Source organism: Cyclopterus lumpus, chromosome 24 (genome assembly GCF_009769545.1).
Source record: "Cyclopterus lumpus isolate fCycLum1 chromosome 24, fCycLum1.pri, whole genome shotgun sequence".
NCBI classification, from domain to species: Eukaryota; Metazoa; Chordata; class Actinopteri; order Perciformes; family Cyclopteridae; genus Cyclopterus; species Cyclopterus lumpus.
This window is the reverse complement of record NC_046989.1, coordinates 14,501,262-14,526,758: the sequence shown is the minus strand read 5'-3', so window position 1 is coordinate 14,526,758 and position 25,497 is coordinate 14,501,262. Positions and strand designations below refer to the sequence as shown.

General features: G+C 42.2%; 1 protein-coding gene across 1 annotated transcript in view; it reads left to right on the top strand.

Moving 5' to 3' along the window:
• The first annotated feature begins 4,770 nt into the window (after positions 1-4,770).
• Positions 4,771-25,497, top strand: part of map3k5 (mitogen-activated protein kinase kinase kinase 5) — a 63,331-nt gene continuing 42,604 nt past the window's right edge. The window contains exons 1-3 of the mRNA XM_034527004.1: positions 4,771-5,779; positions 20,331-20,470; positions 23,157-23,180. Coding sequence (XP_034382895.1) covers positions 5,344-5,779; positions 20,331-20,470; positions 23,157-23,180 — 600 coding nt within the window. The 5' untranslated portion in view covers positions 4,771-5,343. The remainder of the gene's footprint in view (positions 5,780-20,330; positions 20,471-23,156; positions 23,181-25,497) is intronic.

Sequence of the window (25,497 nt, the reverse complement as noted above, 5' to 3'; positions counted from 1 at the left end):
CTTCTTGCTGTTTCTCCGTGTGAGTGATTCTCTCCATTTCAGAGCTGAGTGACTATTTCATGGTCTGTGGCAGAGCAGAATGGAAAGCTTTATTTGCCGGGTGCAGCATGGTCGGCCTATTGATGGTTAACTACACTGAAACCCGAGCAAACTTCGCCCATTACGCAATACTGTTGTTTGTTTGAATACTGTTGTTTCATGCATTTACATTTTATTCAACACTAAATACATTCTGAGGGAAGAACCAAAACATTTTCCAGATTGAGCAACAGCACTGTTATTTGGCACTTGACATTTATAAGAAAGGTCATTATGTGCACTTAAATCAACCAAGAGCCAGTTGGAACCCAATGAGGTCGTAGTGATGTCACCATGTACTGACCACACCCTGGAGTACACCTCCACCTTAGACGTCCCTTCAACTGCTGTAACGTGGCTCTTTAAAACACTAATGAACATTTTTATAACAACAATGATTGTGTGTAATGTGACGAACCCTCAGAAAATGATCATCATCCGACTGCTCAATGGAGCATTTTAGCATCTTTCAGCTCATTGTTTTGGTTAAATAGCATTACAGTTTTACTGCTTTTAGCATCAAACAGTAAACGGAAAAAATTAGAAGCTTTAGCAACTAAAGAGACAACTATTTCCTCAGGAGTTGGTAGAGACCAAAACAGATGAACACAGAATAAATATTGTATTCACCAGGTAGCCAGAAAGAAATACCTTAAAGGAATGCTAATTGCTGCTCTGCTTCATATATAAATAAACAACTGATTGCTAACATAATCTTTATCTTCCACACATGGTAAGCAGCATCGGCAACAGAACTTTAAGCTTGCTTATTGGATGTTTTTTGCCGAAATGCACCTTGGGAGTTGGAGTTATCGACCTCAAAGTTTTAACCTACACAAGCGTGTCACTTTAAAAAAAAATTTCATCAAAGAACCAGATAGATCTAAAGCGGTTCTCAATATTTTTGTATGAGTTAACATTATGACAATTCAGCAAACTCAATCTGGTGAGCAAGGAATTATCAGTGGTATAATGTACATTTACTAAAGTAAATATACAAGTAGGATACTACACACTAAACATCTCCATTTCATGTTACTTACCCCTTCTTTACTACATTGGAGAGGCAAATATTATACTTTTTATGGTACCACAGTATATGTATCTGAAAGCAAGTGAAATCGTTTCCCGTCAATCCAACTTAAATAAATTAGTTAAAAATAGACCCTCAAAAATAGATTGGAGTGGTTTACTCATTTATTTATTTATCTATGTCGCTAGTTATCCTAGATAAATATTTTACATGCAAACTGTATCATGATCACCTTATAAACTGTGATTCATTGTTAAAGAAAAAACTACCGACAGCAAGTAAAACAGTTTAAAAATGCAATGCATCTGTAATAAGAATAGTATAATATATTATAATATAAAACTCACAGTGGACTTTCAGCATCCAGTACATGTTGCTTTTAGGACTTACATACAATGTTGGACTTATACTTGTAAATTAATATCTTTAAATGGTATAGAGAGTTCTACTTTGAATAGATCATTCTAATTATTAAAGGATCTGGATATGTCTACCACCACTGGTATTTACGGCCAAAATCATGTTAAGAAATTAGGATATCATTTAAGTGTGTAGGTCACTGCAAACGCCTGGTTAGTCGACTTTGCATTCTGTAATACCTTTTAATATGAAAAAGAGCTTCAGGAGAAACGCTTCCTGCCTGCAGCCAGAAACTTCCTGGGGCTGGACCGCAGGATGCGGAGGCTTAGAGGCTCAGAGGCTCAGAGGCTCAGAGGCTCTGTGTGCCAGATGTGTCACGCAGCGTTGGCTGGAAGAGGCAAGACGACTTGTAGTGTCTATAGTCGTCTTTTTTCCTCTTTCACTGTTTGGTTTGCCTGATGTTTTCCCGTCTTAATTTGTTTTTTTATTAATGCAGTGAAATGTCATCAGCAAAAAAATTAATGTCATCCGTATACTGTATGCTCACGTCAGACAGATGTGTCTCTGCGTGAATGACAAAGACTGCATGATGTGAATACAATTTAGATTTTCATATAAAAATGTAAATATTAATTGTATTCGGCGATGTGTAATTTGACTCACAATAGTGAAACCTTGGTGTTCACAGCACTTGATTTGAGTGCCAATAAGAAGAAGACAAAGTGATGCATAAACAGTTTGGGTGGGATCATCTGTAATTTGCCCACAGCTAAAAGATGAAGAGCAGACAGATGTGTTTAAAAGCAGTGAAAGAACACAGCCTTGTGGATGAGTCTGGTCCGGCAGCCCTCTCATCCACAGCTGTGTGAAAACACCCATGGATGAATGTGTGGTCCGTGAGAGACATCTAGTGGCGGACAATGGAAAGACACGTTATGTGTTTCATCTGTTGAATGGTCTATTAGTATTTATTTTACTTTTATTTTGCTTTCTCCAAAGGTTGAAATTGCTTTTAAAACACTACCCTGATACAGAAGATGTCACATTTATCCATATACAGTATTAACTCCATTTGTCTTTCCTAAAATACTGGATATTTGAGTTAACATTTGTCAATTATAGCAACAAAGAGCCAAAAGAATAAATTAAAAGTCAGTGTCACCAACACATTTCGCTGTAGCAAACTCATGTTGAAGAACTACTTGAGTATTGTCTGTTATGTACACTTGCAGTATTATGTAGCTGTATACAGTATAATGGACTTTAACTGTTGCTATGTATTACTACTAGTAGTATTATGTAGCTGCAGTATAAGACTTTAACTGTTACTATGTATTACTACTAGTAGTATTATGTAGCTGTATACAGTATAATGGACTTTAAATGTTGCTATGTATTACTACTAGTAGTATTATGTAGCAGCTGTATACAGTATAATATACTTTAACTGTTGCTATGTATTATGTACTAGTAGTATTGTGTAGCTGCAGTATAAGACTTTAACTGTTGCTATGTATTACTACTAGTAGTATTATGTAGCTGTATACAGTATAATGGACTTTAACTGTTGCTATGTATTATTACTACTAGTATTATGTAGCTGCAGTATAAGACTTTAACTGTTGCTATGTATTACTACTAGTAGTATTATGTAGCAGCTGTATACAGTATAATAGGCTTTACCTATAACTGTTGTATTACTAGTTATTTGTGATGCAGAGAACCACACTCAAGCGCCAGCTGTTAATACACAAGCAGCAAAACATAAATTAATCAAATTAACACAAACAAACAAGATAACACTTACTTATTTGGCCAATACATCCTTTGTGATTGCATGAATATTCCCTTGTGTTTTAAATTGTTGTAATTTTTTTTGATGACTTTTTATATTTCATCTTCTATTTGATATTGTGCAAAAAAACAATCAAGTAAACTACAGTATAGGTACTTCAGCGATAGACATGATGCATTATTTTTATTTAGTCAAAAAGACTAAACTTTTGATCTTGTTGCTGATACAAATATAAAACAATACAATTATTTGTTGACTAGTCTGATTTAATTAAATGAGTTGCCATTTAAACTATATATTGGCCATATTTTTTTATTAATTATTTTCTAATCTACTTTCTCATCCTCAATAGTGGTGAGCCCCACATTGGGCCTGTGGTATGAGACACAGAAACACAAATTGTCGGTAAAAAATAAAATAAAATTTAAGTACTGACTGCAGATATCTGCTGCTTTCATATACGTCAAAGAGTTTTCCCCACTAGGCTAAAATATTCACTGATGAAAATATTCATCAGTGATCAACATAACTATAGCCATATCTTACGAAGACCCTCTATAGTGATGAAAAGTCGGGTGAAAGACCATCACTTTAACTCTGAGTGGTCCAACACTGGCTTCTCTTGGAGTTCGGACAGAAAATGGTGAAATAGTTTGAGCTCTTGAATCTAAGAAGTAGTTAAGTGGCTTTTCTAGACAAATCCATAAAAATTCAAATAAAGAAGGTGAGGAAGTGTGAGAAAATGCCCACACATGGTGTGCAAACTAAATGATCCATAACTGACAGAGGTAACCACTCTTTTGATCCAGATCCATAAATACATACCTGCAGTACATTTTAAATGTGATGTGTGTTACTACACAATACAAATAGTTATAATTCCCCTGTGGACCATGAGTACCGATCTGTGATGTCAAGTCTTTACCACAAGAGGTCGCCCTTGTGACAGGAGAGAAAAGGGACCAACAGGTCGCAACAGGTGACAAACAATTGCGTTTCGATATGAATTTATTAAACTGAATGTAGCTCTAATATTTGTCAACGATGCGTTGCTTTTGCAGAGTGGACGGACGGTGAACCTTTTCCCAGCTGAATGGTGATCACTGCCAAAATGCACCGTGTCGTATTGGTTGGATCACAAGATTAATGCACGAAACAATATGTAAATAATAATAATAATAGGAATAAAAGATCGCAAAATAATTAAATGCTGCCGGCTCACAGCCCTAAAAAAAAAAAAAAAAAACACCCACTGAAATGATTACAAAGAGTATCATTCGATGAAGAGACGGAGTATGTTTCCCTTTCAACTCTTTCATAATTATCTGTCACGTTGTTTATCATATCTACTGATAAAGTGGTGATCGATCGCGTCGCTCTGCGGGCTGAACTCCTGCTTTTCCTGAAGGCGCACAACTCCACATATGGTCTCCGTGTGCCCGCCCAGCTCCACCGGGCTGCGCGCTGTCTCTCCGCCCAGTGCGTGAGTCTGGAAGATAACAGTGGAAACTGGGTAGGGTCTGCCTCCACACGAGAGCGGCCTCTGTGCGCGCGCAGTACGGCACTTTCTCTTACGAGAGAGAGAGATGACACTCCGTCGCGAGCCTTTTAACTGCGCTTAACTTCGACTCCGTGTGACATGTTCTCCTCCGTCTGTGGGCGTCGCTAAACGCGGATACCGGGGCAGTGTTACTCAACTTTGGGAAGTGTGTGTGTGTTTTGATGTGAGAGCCCGGAGCAGGAATGCGCGGATCTGCCTGTTTTCTTTTTTCTCTCCCCACCTCTTCCTCGGATCGGTGTCGTGAATCCGGCCAACCGGGCGCCGTATAACCGCGTTAACGGCTGTTGCGTCTGCGCGCGTGCACTCGACACGTAAACATGCAGCATGATGTGTAGTCGCGCCGCTGACTCTCGCGGACTGTTCGCCTGTGTGGACGCGGAGGAACGTTGCACGTCTCGCCTGCGCGGCGGCTCCATGGGTCACCGCCGTGCGTAACGCTGGGGCTCTCCATGGAGGACTGCTGGAGAAGCCGCTCATCACAACCTTTCGAGACCGCGAGACGTGACACGTGAAGCCATGATGAGTCAAGACCAGGACGGGATATCGTTACCGGTGCCCTGCTTCGGAGGTTGTCCCAGCAGGGAGAGCCTCGGCGGCGAAAACAGCAGCAGGAGCGGCGGTGGAGGTGGAGGTCGCGGCGTCTCCGGTGTCCCCGCAGCCGGGGCTTTCTGGCAGGACTCGGTTGTCTGCAGCGGGGGGCTCAGCCCGACCTCAGTGGGCGATCCGATGGACGGCGGGGGCTTGCTCTCCACCGGGAAGCCGTGCAAAAGCAGGCCGGTGACGGTGGCCTATGTGGTGAACGGAGAGGCGAGCCAGCAGAACAACGCCGAGAGCATGGCCCTGCAGTGCCTGAAGGACGCCTGCGATGCGGCGGGCAGCAAGCTGGAGACGGTGAACTTTGGCAAACTGGACTTTGGGGAGACCACGGTGCTGGACAGCTTCTACAGTGCAGGTGAGTGGAGAAGTCCAATGCAGCAAGTCAAACTAAAACACTTGCAAAACTGCTAACTCATGACAGGTGCAGTAGGTGTTGATTCGAAATGCTGCCTGTCTGGATTTTGATCTATTGTCTAAAAGCATTGTGTAGGACTCTATACGTGTGCTCTCCACTTCAAGCATTAGGCTATAAGGTCAATAGTCCTCAGTGAGAGTCAGTCACCCCTGAAGTGCCACTGCTTCACAGGGAGGCTCTCCTCTCTGTCAAAGGAGTTTCAGGGGTCAAAGGTCACGCCTTTGCTGGATCACCCCTTTCTAGGGAACTGTTTGCCTATAGTGCAGGTTGCTCTGAGCTCCCGAAACACAACACACAGCCCTCTACATGTCAGGGCTTGAGGCTGCAGCCTTCATGTTGCAGCTATTTCCACACTGTGCTGAACAAAGCTGGAACTCCTTGAGCAAAAAGACCTTTTTGGAGTTGTTTGATTTACTCCACGAATGTGGGGGTAATTGTTAAATTTCCCATCCACGCGTAGTTTCCTCCTTCCATTGTGCGCCTCCAGTATTGTGCCGGAGTGTCATGGGTTGAGCCATGAGGGAGGACTTTCCACTGGAATCTACAAGCAGAGAAACGTTCCCTTTTCTTTTATTCATATTGTTTGTGGTTGGCTCCTGATGCTACTAGAAACGTTCAGTTGTATAAAAGCACTGAACAAAAACTCTTTGGGAAGCAGACCTTCCAGGGATTGTGGTCCAAAAAGACGCAGCTGGGATGTAAAGGATGTACTGGGTTGGTCGGTGTGTTGAGGAGCCAGGAACTGCAGCCAGTGTTTGGGTTTCACTCACATGCTGTCTTTGGGCTCAGGATTTGTTCAGCAGATTGTGCAGAAATAAACGTGGCTAGCCCAGATGGATGACTGGTACCAGGAACCACACAGCCTTTTTAAATAAGAAGGAATGCAATGATACAACTGGGATTCATCAAACTGATAGCGCCTTCATACAACTCAAAATGTTACTAGCACGGTGATTTTAAAAAACAAACACACACACAAAAAAAAACCTGACAAAGATTCACCTGAGAAGACTTTTATCCAAAGGACAGACATGAATTGAAATGTGAATTTGGTCTAATTTCTAAAGGCATTATAATGTGTTTACAACCGCAAGGACACCTATAGATGATAAAACTGTGCTTGTGAAAACGGAGCTGGTACAACATATAGAACATAGAGGCAGAAGACATTTTTAATTTTGGTAACTTTGAATCTACCAGGGAAGCATGTTCTTTTTTTAATGTGATTTGGAGATTAAAGTGACATCCAGGAGAGTAAAGAGTAAAAGTCGATGTAGAATGTTTGTTTCAACAGCATTTTAATGACTTTTTCAGACCTTCGTTACAAACAAAGGTTATGCGTGTCAAACTTTGCAAAAGGTTTACTAGATGTTATTAATTGCTCATTAATAAAGGTGTATATATATATCTATATATACTGGAGGACGACACACAGCTGCCACAACCTGGCAACCCAAAGTTTGTTCTTTTAAGTGTCTTATAACTGATCTATAAAGTGGAACCATGAAATGCAACCTAGCTGTCTAAATAGCATAACAACCAAATGCAGCTTAAACAATTAGTAAATTAATCCGGTAGAATTTGATAATCAATTAATCATTGCAGTCCCCTTTCAAGCAAAAATGTCAACCATTCTCTAGTTTCAGCTTCTCAAGAGTTTCTGTTTTCTCATCATATTGAATATTTTTGGTTTAAGGACTATTTGCTGCATAGAACAAGCAACATGAAGATGTCATGTCGGGCTCAGAAAAATAATATTGAAACTCGATAAGAAGGAGAAGCTGAATGCAAAGGTGGTGAGGACTACAATGATTCCACACTCCATCTTTTGTGTTTTCTTTGATTGCAAGATCCCAAACATCAAATCAAAAACAAGCTGATTTAAAAAGTTAATACAGTTTAATATATTTTTTTATTCCTTAAAATACAATTGATTCATGTCGGAATATAGGCTGCTTGATACAAAACTAAAACCCGGTTACACTGTTCTCACACAATTTCAGAACAAAAAGTTCTTATTTTACCCACATCGGAGATCAGATTCCTTCATAAATCAGTGATACCAGGCAGTTCTATGGTTGCTGTTCAACACAAGAAAGGCTTGTTGCTTGTCATAACATCACGTTATTAGTTGTCCAAACAGACCGAGCTCTCTCCTCGTTTAGTTTTTTATTTGGTTGTCTCCCTCTGAACTACTGTGGAGTTTCCCCATAAATTCACATGGCAGAGGCATTTTCCCAGAAACACTCCTCTCTATCTTCTCCAACACACACCGCTTTATCCTCTTCCTGCACAAGTGCGTACCAAAGATGAAGGCCAGACAACAAAAACCTTTAAACAATGAGCTCAGAGCCAGACTGAAAGTATGTCCATTTGGAAAGATGATTTGCCAGATTCAAGTACAAGCTGCTCCTAACTGCCCTTAAATGTCCTCCTCACGCGATACCGTGGACAAAGAGGACATTTGGCTGAGAGTTGGCAGATTGTCAAGCCTGCGGGCCGCGTTCCTCAGGAAATGTTAGGAAAGAATGTAGATGCAAAACTTTTGCCAACAACAATGACTAACCATATCTTATCATTAGGGGTTTTGTTCCTGACAGCAGTCATTGATTACATATTCTGCTCCTGGGGGTCATTGATCAGGTGTAGTGTGAACTTGTGTTCACACTACTGTGTGTTTTACTCACGTTATTGACTGAGACCAGTGATGTGGTTTTATTAAATAAATACAGTGGATGATAATTCGTGCTCTGGTTTTAATCATGAAAAGAAGAGAATCATCGGCAAAAAAGTGTACATTTGGCTTCAACTTCAGATTATTATTATTTTTTATTCATTTATCATCAATGAATCTCCTATTTATTTGTTTGTATTGCTCGGCCTATTTATTGTCACAAGAAACTGACAAATGTCAGTCACAATTTTCCAGCATTACATCTTCTAATGTTTTTGTTTTGTCCAAACCACATACATAATCAATTAAAAATGATATAAACCAAAGAAAAGCCCCAAATTCTCATATTTGATACACTGGGATTATTGAATCTTTTGGCGTTGATGCTTTCTAAAGCACTTGGCGGGCAACTACTTGTCTGCACATTGACTAATTGTTTCAGCATGAACACATACAAATAAATGCAGTATGTTAGCAGAGACATGTGTCTGCACACTTTTGAATATGCAAATAACTAGTTTTGGCCTTTTAAAAAAAAAAAATATTTAAAGAAATGGTGATTACAATGTTGCACCAGCAAGTTTATTCTGCGTTAATTCATGTCGCATTCTAGTTGCGTCATCACCACGTTGGTTATAACCACGTTTCCTAATTTAGTGGTTGCTCTTCTCTAAATTAGGGAACAAGAAGCAAAAAAGCAATCGTAATCTTTTCTCACAGTCTGATCGAGAGGAACACCGTTTTGGATTGACGACTGAAAATACAGCATGTTGGTTGAAAGGCATATTGTTACCTAGTTATGTGGCTGAACCCAGTGTTCTGTTTTCAAAATGTGTAAAGTAAGTTAACATGACATTTCTGACCCTCTTCTGTAGGACTACAAGCATGTTGTACAACCTCTCTTCACCCACTTGCAGATGATTCAGTTTGGCTGCAGTGACTTGTTGTTTCCAGTGCTCTCAAAGAGAAGTTGCTTTTTTTTGTCTGGGTTCCAAAAACAACTGTGACTGCAGAACCCCAAAGCTAACCTCCTGTTGGGGATTGACCACACGTATGATGCTTCAGTGTGATTGTTATTTTTAATTGTTTTCAACGCATCAGGCCGCTTCTGTTGAGCTCGCCTAATGTCATCGTGAACTGCAGAGGGAGACGCTGAATCATCATCCACCTCCTAGGTTACGTCGAGCAGCTCAAAGGTCCGTTAGAGTACAACCGAGCCGACAGAATAGTGGTGGTGATGTAATCTAGTGGCACCAGTCCCAGAATCCAACGATGTTGCGTCCAATCAAATAGGGCAACACATGTAGATGTTGCGACTCTGAAATCAGAACCACGCTGTGTATATTACAGGCATTTGTCCAGAGGGCTTTTTTTGCTGTTGTTTTCCTCCTGATTAGTTAAATGAATTGGCCCGTCGGCAGCAATCAGAGCTTATAGGAGATCCTTCTCTTTTGATCACATTAATAGAGGATCAAGATAAGATAAGCGGAGAGGTTTTGATTTGATTGTGTGACTTGTAGTCCGCGGCAGCGTGGAAGTACTAAACTGTTTCGGGGGCTTGCTCAATATGTTCACATTACTTTGATTGACGTGACGACAAAATGACACTGATGCATGTTGGCATGCTGAAATAGAACCCCCCCCCCCCCCCCCAGCCAAAGCAACAACAAATGTCTTCTTTCTCGTGAAATATGAAGGAGAAAGAAAAGTCCACGATAAATCAACTTTATTTGAATGATTTCAAACCAACGTATGTCATTTATGTGGCAGGGAAGCTCTACAGTGCCTGGATGCCCGGTGATATTCATCATCAGTTGTGCTGTTCCATCCTCATCATCAGTGGTTTGGTCATTTCGGAGCTTTACATCTCTCTTGATTTTACAAAGAGCACAATGTGTTTTTGAACCTATTCCTGAGCACTCAGACTGAGGCAGAGCTGCTTCCTGAGTGTTTGCTTACCTCTTGTTTTTGTGCTCGACGCCCGCCGCTCACCATTTTGCCTGCAACTCACATGTGGTTTTCATACGGTGCACTTTCACGTTGTATTGAGAAGAAGGAGAGAAACCACAATCTTGAGCTCGGAGGGGAAGTAATTGTTGAGAAAATTCAAATTATTATATATATTTTTCTAATGCCTGATAACCACTGTAGCAAATGCTGTTCTCACTTTGATAACAGCATGGAGCTCCTTTACTCCCCTGATCAAGTCATGCAATGGACCCAAACAGGGCATGGTTGTAACCCTTGCTCAGCTGGTCAGGTCCTGCCATGTTCAGTGTCAACAGTGCGGAGAGTCAGCTGACGGGCTTCTTCTTAGGAGCTTCTAGGGATTCACCGGCACAAGATTGTACACTCAGCTTCCCGAATGGGAGACGGCTCCGCTCTCAAATCCCATCAGCTGGCCCTCTATTAAGTTGTGTATCCTCCCTCCTGTTTACTCTGTATGCTCGTCAGAGGTCAGAGAGCACAAGGTCAGCAGAGGGATTCAGCCCACGGGCCACTCACTGGCGTCTGGGGGGGGAAGCAACGTCACCTCGGTGGGAGAGGTAGACTGTAAGCACAAGCTGTTTTCCTCTGGATATTTCTCAACAGGAAGTGTGTCGTCGGTCTGTTCTTCATTCATTACTGTTGTGAAACCCCCATTGCAATCGAAGCCCAACAGTTATTTCAAATCAGGGTTCTGTTGCTTTGACGTCTTTGTATGCTCTGCAGGATAATGGCAATAATCTCCAACATCTCAATATGCAGTATTTCAACATTAAATGAAATACTTCATACATGCTGAATATGTTGTACGTGCAGGGTAAACCCCAGAGTAAATCTCGTCAGTGCTCCTCAGAAGAAAAAATGAGGAGGAGGTGGAGAGGCGGTGTATTGAAGCTGCCTTTCAAGCCTTATCAGGGGTTCATTTCAGGTGAGAGCCAGCAGGAGCGTTTACCCAACGTCTTTATAAAGGCAGTGGAGGGTGAGAGAGTGACTCGTATATCAGTACCATGATAAGGAGCCAGGAAGCAGTCAGTGCCTCGACCTACCCCGAAAGATCAGTGGGACAAGTCTGTTGTATGGGAAGCATATCTGGAGCGGTAACGTGTAAGATATGTGAGAGATGAGGAACATTGAAGTACAATGGCTTTGATTTGGAGGGGGAAAACTTGAATAATAGAGCTGGAAAAACAATCACCGCGCCTCATGCAAGAGCCACTTGTACGAACGAGTCGTTCTTAAGTAGCTTGTACGAGTGATTTAAAAGAACTCGCCGCAATCACCAATTTTCTCTGTATTATCGGGGCATTAATTGTGTACATTCTTATGACCGTGCGCTCATTTACACATTCATCATGTCATGCCGGTCGCTTGCACTGTTTTGAATCTGACGTGGCTCGCTCGTGCCAGCCCCACCATACAAAAAGAGAGAGAGAGCGTTAAGAGAAGCAAACAAAGACGTTCTGCACGAGGTGGACTCTTTCCAAAGTAGAGCGACTGTTACTAGATTGTTTTCCCCTCCGACGTGCACACAATCCACTGTCCTCAGTCATTTACAGACTCTACAGCATCTCGTACTAAAGATTGTAAGGAGGTGGTGTTACTCATCAGTCCTCTCTGGTTTGTTTCACTCTTTGGGTTTCGCTCATGCACCGCAAAGGTCACAGAGGGAAGCTGATGCAAAACGTTGATGAAAGTAAAACATGGGTGGTTGTGGGAAAGGAGAATGTCCTTTTCAGGCGACTATACAAACTACAAGGTGCTCCCTCAGCAGCAGACTTTCCCTGTTTATTCTTCTCCTACTCAGTTACTCTGCTGTAGGCTGCCAACAAGCAAAAGTCCCATCCCATCGTCTGGCAACATAATCTGCACAACATTTGGCCCTAATTCATCTGATAGATCTTGAGATGAGTATAGTAGATGACTGGATGAGTGAAAACCTGATGGTCATGCTCCACAGAGTCAGTGGATTCATCCTCTGGGACCATGAATGTATGATCAAACTGTCATCTAGTAGTTGCTGAGGTATTCCAGTGTGGATCACGGTGGAGGACCGACCAACATTGTTAACCCGACAGTATCAAAAGAGTATTAAAAGGTCAGGTAATGCTTCAAAACCTCAGCAGGCCACTTTTGCAACAGTTCTAGGAATGAAAAATACAAAGAAATCCTGAAAAGGAGATTTCTATCAACCCTGCTGGTGTGTGTGATGTTTCTGCCGTGTTCTATTCCACCGTTCTAAACTCCTAATCAGCGCCGCTTCATTTCAATGCAGCGTTTTGCAAATAAGCACAGCAGTACCTCAATCCTATCATGTGAAGTAATTGAGATAAGGAAACAGTGTTTACTTGGCATGAATACACATCCCTCTTGTTTCGGGCCAATCCGGTAAATGAAGGCAGGCAAGTCGGGGCAGCATCAACACGGGTTTCTCGCAACGTGTTTGTCAGCCGCGGATGAATTCACATTCTGTTCTCAGCTATTTTCCCCCCATTGGGGGCCATGGCACTGCAGTTTGTAAAATCACTGTGTGTGTGTGTGTGTGTGTGTGTGTGTGTGTGTGTGTGTGTGTGTGTGTATAAAGGCAACAAAGTGGAGCAGAGGTAAAAAAGGAAAGAAAAAAAAAGTCTGCCAGGAGAGCGTCGCAACTGGAAGGTCTCACTTCCTGCTTCGAGGGGTTTTCTGGGTCTTTTCTATCAAGCACTTGTGTCTAGAAATAAAGGGAGCATTAATCTCTAAGCATCTAAACTACAGAATAACCATTGTCTAGCATTTCCTATATGATCCTCCGAGAGTAGAGATGTATTTGTAAACAGAAGTGCTAAGTGAAAAGACTTGTTTGCTGCTTTTCTTCCATTCCCAGGGTTGTATTTTCGGGAGAACACCTTGTGTGGATTGTTGGCTTCCCGTGTCGCTCAACCTGATTTTGAATTATTTATACATGTTTGACCACTTCCAGAGAAAGTGTTACAAGATATTGGTTTTGTCCTACCTGGATGCATTGTTAGACTGAGTTCGAAGGAGTTTCTTACCATTTATTTTGTTTAGTTGTAATGCGCCACTAGTTTTTGTAAGGTTGATATTTCCAGAGCAAGTTGACAAGATGCGTCATCTTGAAAAGGTTTGGCAAAATCGAATAATGTGTGTCTGACAAGCCTCGAACAAAACCTGCTTTCCCACAAACTCGGAAACCAAGACGTTACCCTGCACAGCTGTTTCTAATGTCTCTTAGAGCAAGTTCAGATCTTCGAGTTTTCAGAAGAATTCCCAGCTCTGTCAACGTTTTGTAGCAGGTCAACGCTCAAATTCTTCTAATCGTGACATCAAATCCAAGTCAAACTCAAAAGTAACCTGGTACTTTGGAGCTATATTTTGATTATTGGGGCCATGTTCATATCTCGTGCTCTACCACTACATGAGGATGCAGCAGACATGACAAGGGGAGGGGATATATACTGATTTTCAGTGGCATTAACGAACCATCTAAGTATGCCAGCAAAAATTAGAAATACATTTTTTTTGTGTTCGTAAACGGATATACACAATGCATTTTGATGAGAAGCGCTGAATGTAAACATGGTTGTTTACTTTTTCTTTTGACAAGAAAACACCACAGGTACTCGGTACCTGTCTTCAGACCATTCGAATGTCTGTTACCCTGCATGTTGCTGCAACCTGACAGCAGTGAGACATCATCTCTGGCACAATGAGAACAAGCTGCCACGACGCCCAGGAACACAATGGCCGTCTTCTAGCATTTCTGGAAAGTTGGCAGAGAATTTGGACGTTATACTCCAGAAGGTTCCCTTTTTTTTTTTTTTTGTGGGAGGAAAAAAGAGTTCTCGAGTGTGGGAAATGATTTCCAGTGGAGCTTGGAGACAGTAATTCCACTGTCTGTTGCTGTGCTCCGTGTGGGCCAAGCTGCAGGGAACTCCACTAACACAAGCCTCATTCCCTCCTTTCCCCTTTTAACGATAAGGGGGAAAACACCGAGGGTTTCACCCACATCTGTTCCAGTTGTTTCCTTGCTGAGTCTCCATGGTTACAACATCTTTTGTGTGGTTACAGTACGTGAATGATCGCGACAAGTGCTTAATTTACTCACTGTACTGTACCTGTCCTGTTGCTGCATGCTCATTAAACTGCAGGACATTACAGCTGGCTGCTGAGTGACCGATCTACCTGTTTGTAAGACCTTTTCACGAGGAGTCATTGTTATCCGGCCAAGGAAAGGCCACATAGCTCCACAAACATTACTCTGCTATGGAAACAGATTGTATGGAACATGCTGTGGTCTTGTGTGAGTGGTGGACTATTGGTACACTGAAGGAAAAAATGATTATCCGCCATGCCAGTCAAGATTTGCCTGCTGTTAGGGTAAATTTGCAACTGGTTGGTGTTGTAGTTAGTATCAATTAGGTACTTAGTTCTACTACTTAGTATGCTTTGTAGACGATACCATTTTTTTAATGAGGCAAGGATAATCCGAACTGGGGAGTGCTGAGTACATCTGTGATCAAATATTCTAAACTGAAGGTTTAGAGGTTAGAATATATGATCAAAGATTTATTTGACCAAGTTCGGGAAACAACCTCCATTCTAAAACCTTCAGACCAATCAATTATGAAAATAATACTAACGGGTCTAGTCATGAACCACATTGAATGTGGTGGACAATGAAGTCTGTTTGCATTATTAATTTGCATACACTTTATATGGCTTTAGGGATGAAGTATGCATGATGAACACAGTCTCAGTGATGTTTATAGCAGAAGGCTGTTGGGGAGCGACTGTTTACATTTCAGCCCATACTCATTAACATAGATTTCCATGCGTCCAGATGCAAAATAAACAAGTGTGGAGGCTGAGAAGGATCTATAAAGAGGAGCCCATAGACACCATGAACAATTCAAGTGGCTCTCCAATCGCCCATGGCATCCCTCCATCCTCCTCTTAAGAGGCACCGCTGGGCCCGAGGCACCTGTAGCAGCAGGCCGAGTTGTGTGCAGGAGTATTAATTTATTCTCCTCCCCTGCTTTAAGCAGTAGGCGATGGAATCCATCTAGTTTTGGTCAACAGGAGCAGGTCCAGCTGTAGGAGGTGTTAGTAAGACATCACTATGCATGTTTTGGTCACGTTTTTCCACCCCCAACATGTGTCTTATGCCTCCCTGGTATAGGTAGTTTTATTATTTCTGTGATGAATGTAGCAGCTAAATTAGCACATTATGTTATCTGGGGGACTCCACTTTCTTGACGCAGCCTTCTGTCAACACTACGTCCGCCGTTCCATTAACATGCCCTCATCTCCGAAAGGCAAAATCATCATATGACATTTCTCATTTCTGTGGGTTTTTTTTTTTTCTCTCTCTCCTTGAATTCAAGATTATTGTTTGTTAATGTGGAGGGAAGCCTATCGCGATACTGTCGGCAGCACAGAAAAGCCATTTGCGTTGCACACTGTCACTGCTCGACAAGTGTGACATGTGGGTGTGCTCATGTCTACAGTGCCTTGAATGGTTCCTCATTTGGTTTGTTTAGTCAAATAGTCGAGGACTCGTTGGGATCGTGTTTTCAGTGCTCACCAATGCATCGCAGTTCATGAGGACTGTTTGTCCCATGAGTAGATGCATATTAAGTATTTTGTCATCAACTAAACAAATTTGACCTGTTAATGTTGCTAGGTCAAGGGGTCACCACCGTTGTGTCACGTTTCTTCCCCCAGGACATATAGATTGTACCTCAGACAGAAGCAGATCCTGCTCTGGTTCAATAGTTTGTCGTAGTCGGTCTTCTGCCTGCACAAATCTATTCAAACCTTTTATTGTCAAAGTGTCGCAAATCGCCGTCCGTAAGTTTTGATTTTGATTAGTATTGCACATGTTGGTGTTTATCCCCCCCCCCCCCCCTCCCAGTGTATTAGGGCCTTTAGTAGTAGTTCACAGCTAATCTCTATGTTTGGGCTCGGATAAGATAAGAACTAGCTGCTCGCACTGCTACTGCTACTAGGATTTAAAGTCACAAATCTGTCTTTGTAGTGAAAGGCAAACATCCTGTTGGAGGAAATGAAGGATGAAAGTGGTTCTGTGTGACTGTCACTGTATTCAGCTTCTTGTTACTTTCTGGTTTGATACTATTACACATCAGTACGTTTGCATCTAATCTGAAACGCACACTCCACAACTGACGTTATCATACCCCACTAGCCAAGTGTTGTCAGCTCTCAGGGGCTTTGTTGTGAGAACAAAGCCCTTATGAGAGCTGATTGCTCCTTGCGAGTCTCCCGGCAGAACCAAACGTGCTTGTTTTGCCCTTTTTCTTCACATGTGCACAGAGCTGTGTTTCTTATTCATCACTAATATTAGCCCTGCCCGACGACAGCAAACATTAGCTCAGACGCATTCCCGTGAAGCAGGTGTGGATTCCAAGAAGAGCGAAGCAAAATTAATCCCCCAAGTCCTCGCTGCATTAAAAAAAAAAACACAAATACAAAAGCGACTGCAACCCTTTTTTTCCCCCAGTCAGCTGTGTGTTACACTGCAGCCTTTAAATGGCCTGTTTGCATAGAAAATATGGCTCAGATGTAATATTGATGGGTTCTCCCGCCAGCAGAGAAATGAGACGAGCTAATCTTTTATTCATCAGCCAACCCGCACTGTCTGAATGTTGACATTCAGCAGCTTGGGTGCACAAAGTAAGAGCACTGAGGGAGCTAAACAGCCTTTTTATTCCGTGTACACTCAGATTTATTTATGGTGTACAGAGTACTTCTCTACTTTAGGTCCAATGAAATAATCCAAGTAATGACACAGGAGATGTCTGCACAGTCAATGAACGTCACGAGTGGTTGTGGAGATGCCATACATATTGAATCATTGAGTGCGTCATAGATGTGGTCTACCTGCTAATGCCATTCGACCTCTACAGCTCATCCTGAATGGAGCTGCTCGACTGGTCTTCAACCTCCCGAAATTTACCCACACTACTCCGCTCCTCCGCGACCTTCACTGGTTACCGGTGGCCGACCGCATCCGCTTCAAAACATTGGTACTTGCGTACCGTGCTGTGAACAGATCGGGTCCGGTCTACATCCAGGACATGGTCAAACCGCACTTAAATGTCCCTTACCGATAGCACTTTGTTGCTTAGCACTTTAGTAGCACTTAAATGGCACTTACGGATAGTACTCTGTAGTTTAACGTTATTGAAGAAATTGTACTTGCTTGATTCTTGTTGTTCTGAGTTTGGACTCATGGTTTAATGCACTTATTGTAAGTCGCTTTGGATAAAAGCGTCAGCTAAATGACATGTAATGTAATGTAATGTACTGTGGAAGTAACAAGTGGTTGTTAAGCAGGGGTCAGTGAGTGAGGATCAAGGTGGACTGCGTCGGAAAGTGAAACCCAACGTGCACTCAAGCAGGTCGTCCTGATGTGAGGATGCTGGCTGCTCATCCGGAGAGCGAGAGCCCTCTTGATACTCTGCCTCACTGCACAGAGCCGCAGAGCTTGAAATCCCTGATATCCTGTCCTGTGCACGATGATGATGATGATGATGATAATGATGATGCAACAAGTGCACGCTTCCCGGATGAATTTGCATGTGCTGATGATGAGTGTGGGGAGCTGCACGGCTCCACCGCTGCAACGAGCCAGCCGCTGATGGGCTTCTCTCCACAGTGTTATTGTGTTGGCATGCAGACACGGAGCCGCTGACTTAAAGTAGCTGTGTTATTGTTGGTAGAATTACAGGAGATTTGCCTCCGTGTTGAGATTTGCCCTTTTTAACGCGCAGATTTTGTTCTCAGAAGAAAGTATTTTGTGACCCCGCTGCTGGTGTTACATTGTCATGATCTAACATAGATTTGATGAACACACAGCTATCAAGACTGCTTTAACATTTTGGTTTTGCCACCTGTGGGCATGGAAAGGTAACTCGTGAGGGATCTATCTGGCTTTTTAGTTGCTAAATGCTCCACTGTGTTGACAGGCTAGTTGCCAACTCTGTCTGTTCCTTGGCACTGGGGACGTGGTGTGGCCTACAGTGTCTTTGTCCTTTCTCGTGAGCACAGTATGTCAGGAACGCCTCGATTACATCTGGCACAAACATCCACTTAGACTCAAGGATGAACTGGTTCCAAATGTAGTGGTCAAAAGGTCAAGGTCACTCATGACTTCACAGGCCGTGACTTAGGGATTCATATAACAATGTTGCACAAATTGGCAGATAAGCAGACAGTTGCCCCCCCATTTTGGGGGGGCAACTGTCTTAAATTGTGACCTTTTTAACAGGGTCTCAGGACAGAGTGTCATCCAGCCAAAGGCTTCAGTGACGATGGCAAATGTTGCTCTATTTTTCACTTTGTTCATCTTACAACTGAAAACACCTGATTACGATTCTACTGTTCAAAACGAGCAGAGACAACTAAACCAAGGGAATCTGAGGCTGTTGTTCGTTGTGCTTTTCTTGTCCCAATGACTCCAGAATATGCTTCTCTCAGCTGGACCCCCAGCTCCAGTCTAGCTTGAAACACATGAGGGTTAAAAGATTTAGTCGGCTGGTTCAAAGATTCTCTGCTTCTTCGCTCCATGTCATTTGTTTGTTGACACAAAGAGGTGGATAGAAGTGGAAACAGATGAAAAACCAGGGTGCGGCGTTATCTCTGCGAGCTCCTCTGTCATTACTGGAGTGCAGCCACCGGTCCGATGTGTTTTTGTTGTTATCAGTGTCTCGGGGCGGCCTCAGGGACAGCGTGTACCACCTCACCTCATGTGTGGGCCTCCATTACAGTCAGGCTTATGCCATTTAAATGCAAGAGTTGAGGTCATGTTAGGCTTTCGGCAGGGTCACATGGCATTTGTACGTTATGGCTGAGTTCCACGGCACACCTACGAATGAGCTCTTTGGTAACACGGCACTGTGTAAGCACTTGGTTTAAGGCTGGGAACTCTCCGCCCCCTCACCAGAAGCCAGAGTCCCTACTGGCTTGAGTGACACATGGCAATATTTACTCCTATTGACCTATTGATCCAGATTACATGCCTGAGTCCAGCTGGAGTTGGCGCGGTATTCAGTGTATTTGTATTCGTAGGTGGAATCACAAAAGGACGGGTCAGACCACCTAACGTCAAATCTGTTTTTCTGAATTAGCTCCACTTGTTTCTCTGACACCAGAATCGATAGCCGACAGCAGTCCGCTGTGAACATCACCTGTACAAATCTGCAGTATGAAATACCGACACGCACACATCGTTCCATTAACCTTTGACCTCAGAGTTGGGTCTCTCTCTCCCAGAACAATAAAGAGCAGTCGATGTTGGCTTAAATGAAAGCCACGTCTAGCTCTGGTATGATGTCTTACACAAACTAAAGCAACAACACCGTTTACCTTTTCATTTGTCCACATTAACCAATCTGTTGCTTTTATTGGTCTTGATGTTGTGACACTGGGGTTTGGTAAGAGTTTCAATATTTAGTAATTATTGGCATAACAATTGCCAAATGTATTTACACTTTAAGGTGTGTAAGGCTTATGCTCTTGGGTTGAATCTCAATGCTTGCAGCACACAATAATATTTTAGATATAAAATATTGTGCTTCACCGTCTGTGAGCCAGACCTTTTCACCTCTCACCAGTGGTCAAATCCAGAAGAGCGGAGGGCAGTTAGAGCAGCAGATTAGTGTCTATGGTTTTGGAGTGAGGTGTTCGACGGTCACGTATGGGAGTAAATACTTCTGTGTACATATAGATACAGGTACAGTATAACAGAAGTGTTAACCATGTGCTTTAAATCAAAGTATTACACTGACACCGGTACCTGTCTCTCACCACCAGACATTGCTGTGGTGGAGATGACGGATGCCTTCCGCCAGCCCTCGCTCTTCTACCACCTGGGAGTGAGAGAGAGCTTCAGCATGGCCAACAACATCATCCTGTACTGCGACACCAACTCCGACTCCCTCCAGTCCCTGCAGGTACAGTGAGCCGTCGGCACGAAGGGAATACGGGACAAACTTGCCCTCATCACGTATACACACGAGCCAAGCAGTCGCCTGTGGTTAACAAAGGTGGTGGTTAAAGGCTATATTTAGGAGGAGGCAGGGGATTGGCAGGAACGGGATTTGGTCGCGGCAGCAGCTCATAAATGTGTCAATAATTTGTTGGAAGGAAATGTATTTTTGGAAGCCAGCGATGAGCAAAAAATGAAGGTGAAATTTGAATTTATGGGAGAAGCCTGTCTGTCTTCTGTTATTCAATTAGTGATTAAAGCCTTTTTTAAATGGCAATTCTCTGCAATTTTGACATATATATTTCTTTGTTCAATGGTGTTTCTGTAATGCAATTCAGAAATCACCACCACTGTTATGTCTTTTCTTTTTTCATGTAATGTTTCCTTTTTTTTATTAAACGTGTGTGTCTTGAGGTGCTACTTTGTAATCTCCTCAAAGGAGGTTTTGATTTCAGGTCCTGATTGTATGTGAGCTGTAACATTGCAAAGCATATTACGATTACAGATTTCAATAAAGTTTGGTGGGAAGTTAAGTCATGGCCCAAAAACCAGGTCCAGGCATTGGTCTAGGTTTTGAAGTATTGCTCATCATTGAAAGACCTTTTAGTACTGCTCTTGCAGATAGAAAATGAAATGTATGAACCAATTTGGAGCATTTTGCACTCTTGGTGTAGGCGCTGTACTGTGCCGATGATCATTACTCATGTTATCAAGTTCTTTTAGTGGAGGTGGGCTGCTGTAACAAAGACCACCTCCGCTAACTTCATGAAGGTGACACACTGTTATGAAATCAACCACAACCTTCAGAGGCACTGCTGTGTTATTGCAATCTCTAATGGAGAGTAACACATCTTTAGGCATATTAAAATGTCAGATTGTTACCCAAAAATCTCACCCAGACAAATTTTGTCCGAGTCAAAACATATGGCAGCAGTGTGAGTCTTGGAGCTCCTGTGTGGCAGACAAGATGTAGTTCACACGGTCTGAGGCCCAAGCTCAACATACTTTAAACCTCCTGCTGTCGGTGACTTGTGGCAGAGGAACACTGAAGCCTTAATCGTAGGTATTTAGTGTAGTGAGAGGAGTTTTATGGCAACCACAATGCCCAGCCAGCAACCTCATTGTGCAGTCAGAATATAGTACGATACTGCCTTCAGTGGAGAATAAACGCAGAAGTCAAGATAAACATGATATTATAAACCAAATGCACAGCCTCTGCTCTATTATTTCTGCATTTTATATTGGTTACATTGCTTCAGATGGCCTGCCCTAATGCATACCTAATAGGAGTTCCTGTGGTCTGCTCACTGGGCAGTCGGCTAGCCGCTCTCCGCCCCGCCTGAAAAGAACACTTTTCTCTGGTGGTTTTCCTGTAAAACTCTATCATGCTGCTAAATTGTTTTAATGGGTGTCAGGAGATATCTTTAAATACTTTTTTTTTTTAAAGTAAGTAATCAAGACCTAAAGAGGCCTTTTTGTACACAGTGTACCCACTCTGGTCATGCTCCTTTCAGAATGAAATTAGGGCAGAAAAACATTGACAAAATTTGCTAAATGATTCACCCATGTGATCTGTGCAGATGGGTTATTGATACGTGGAGCCCACACTGTCACTAACTGCACTCCCTGAGTAAATGTCTTCTAATAGGGTCTACAAAATGTATTTGAAGGTTATATCCAGGATGTCCAACGGATTCAGCAGGGAAAACAGGCTCCAAAGATAACGATAGCTCAAGCCTCCAGATCACAGAGTAAAAGTGAAGAGTCTATGGGCCGACTATGCTCTGTATGCTCCGTGCTGTTGGCAGACAAGCTGCTCTCTGCGATTACTCTGAGCACCATGCATGGAAAAGGAATTACAATATAAGTGCCTGATTAAGTTAGTAGTTCTGTTTTTGTTATTTTGGACTTGCACTCATGATGAATTGCAAGCTTTGAGTCTTCTTCACTAATGCTGAGAGCTTCCACAGAGACACCGTGTGGTTGTGACGTTATGGTCTGTGCCGCTGTGTTCCAAAGCTAAACTATTACGTGGCACATGTGAGTAAATGTGACCGACAAAAAAATAGGAAATATGATACTGATCGGCCGGTCATAGATCATTGCCAATCAGCTGAAGTTTTGTCAATTACCAATCAATTTCCATTGGTAGCCGATTGATCGGTGGATCTTTACTGGCAGTCTCTATAATCACATAGTTAGTTCATTTTAAATACAGGTTAAAGCCTGCGAGGATAAAATACAAACCTTTTGAATACAAAAATAGCTCCATTTCAGTGGCAGAATATTTGACTTTCTGCCAGACATAAGACCTCAGTGTGCCTCAAACGAACTAAAGCAGTCATTTTTATTGTAAACAAAGCCTGAAGGTCTAACGCACACGTAGAATCTATTTCCTTCCTCGTAAAACTTGCATTGCTTTTTATTGGTGCATGCCTACTAAATGGTGCATTAATGGCAACAACTGTTGCCACATAATGTGTGTTATAGTGTCACAGCTTTTAACCAGAAACGTTCATCAGATATCATCAAGTGGCCCAACTTACAAAAGGTTTTAATACATGTTAATGTCATGATATCTGAATTGTAGTGGAACTAGAAATATTCAATGTCGTGTCAACTTTAAATGTATTTCTCTCTTCTTCTTTCAGGAGATAATTTGCCAGAAGAACACTGTAAGTACACAAAGAAATCTTTTTTTTCCCTTTGCCGTTGCCTTTCACACATTGCTCACACATTACACATCGTATGTGATGCAAAGAATATGTTTTGTACAACGTGCAGAGAGCACAGTGTTTCACACCTTGTGTTTATCTCCTTGGTGTGATAAAGGGTTTCTCTTGTTTAGACGCTGTGATAAATGTTTCACAGAATGTAAAATGACAACATCACTTCCATATCAATGTTTTTCTCTTATGGCAGCTGTTGTATGAGATGTAGTGACTGCTTGGGCTTTGATCTTCATAAAAAGGCTCGAGCATTTTGGAAAATTTCACTTGCAAAAGCTGCAGCGTTCAAATGAGGAACGCTCATACAATTGAAATTTGATTTAGATTTACATACTGAAATACAAGGTATATTTCCAAAAATGTGTGTATAAAAATATTTAACAATAAACTTTCATGAACAGAAAACACACAGTGAAAGGTTTGCAGACAACTCTGTGGTAGCGACCTGTCAATCACAAGGTAGCCACACCCTAAAGCCTACCCTGCTTTATCGTCTATTTTACTCTAAATGGGAACATCATTTTGGAAATGAACATCAGGCTGTATTGAAGAAAACTTGAAACTAATGACTGAGAATAGGGATGAACCGATTCATCGGGCGATGAGTACATATCAGATAATTAATTCAAATTTAAAAAGTCCTATGCCTTACTGTGTGAAAGTGACAGGGATCATTCTTTTATGTGTAAGGAAACATTAGGCTTAATTCAGCCCTTGCTTTCCTAATTTTGTACAACAAAATGTAATAAATATATTTATAGATACAAATTTACTCAATTGGTGTTTATTAAAATAATGATATCCGTTTCCCAAATTGGCCTATTGTCTCTAATTGCCGATCCAGCTATGGGAGTCAGTTGCGGACCAATATTATTATCAGTATCGGTGCATCTCTAATGATACCATAAACTCATGTTTACAATGTTTACTAAGGAGATATTAAATCAAGTAGGGTAATTTTCTCATAGACTTCTATACAATCAAACTACTTTTTGAAACCAGAGGAGTCGCCCCCTGATGACCAGTAGAGAGAATACAAGTTTAAGGCACTTACGCATTGACTTCACTTTTCAGACCCGAAGGCTGCCGCCTCATTCAAAATGAATCCCTCAGTCGTCACTTTTGACCCACTAGAAGTGCGTGGTGGTGTCTCTATCTACAGAGACTATGCCCTCTGCCTGTATTTTCTCTTTTCTTCTTACTTTGCTGTATTTGGGACGTCTCAGGGCATCAACAAAGAGCCTCTGGGCCCCTCATGGGGGTGTAACCCCGAGCCAATAACGGTGCGCAGGGTGTGTATCCTGCTCGAGTCCTCGAATACTGCCACTTTGGCACAATCCTCGGTGTCTGATAGGTGCACAGAACCACAAGGCCCCCTTTAACGTCTGTGTTGTGTTACAGCGCTGTGTGTTTTTATTTGCTTTAGTGTTTCCCCTCTCCTCTCTTGATCCCCAGCAGGGGTGAGCCACACACAGAAAGGCGGGCGCTTCAGCTGCATTCATTCAAAATCCGGCAACGCTGCAACTTCCCGACTCGGTTGTGCAGAATTGTTTGGTGTGTTTATTTGTTCTTTAGAATTTGAAACCAGTTTGTTTCATCAACAGTTGATTTCACAATTATTTGTTTTGGCAGGTTTAGTTGTTTCCCCAAACCCAAGGGGATCTCATCAGACTGCAGTCCAGATTTCAAAGGAATTTAATTTACAGTTATGTAAAACAGAGAAAAGCAGCAAATCCTCTCATTTAAGAAGTTGGAAGTAACAAATCATGTACATCTCTGCTTGACAGATACCTTATCCGATTAATTAATTATCAACATTTTTGTTGAATAATTTTCTTATTTGAGCAATCTACTAATTCAGCTCTCGAACCAATTATAAGACAGAAGCTGAGTCCACGTTCAGGCCTGAGATGAAAGGCTTAGGCTCTCCTGAACGGCTTTTTAGAGAGGAAGGCGGTAGCACTGCGCTGCATAAAACACACTGATCCCTGACACTGACTGGCACCATGTGAGGAGAGCTGATTATCACTCACAGAGAGTGTGAACTCACTGATCTCCCTTATGTGCACTCACTGTCTCTGTCTTGCTCTTATTAGGGCACTTCATTACCCTTTACTCGGCTGCATGTGCTCTGAGCTTGCCCTCTGTGCTGGTGAAAGTGCACTTCAAGTGCAATAACAGCAGAGTTTTCTTTTCTTTTTACATTTTCTATCCCTTTGAGGGGATTGTAGCAGTTTTTTTCTGCATGTGCAATGATTAACAA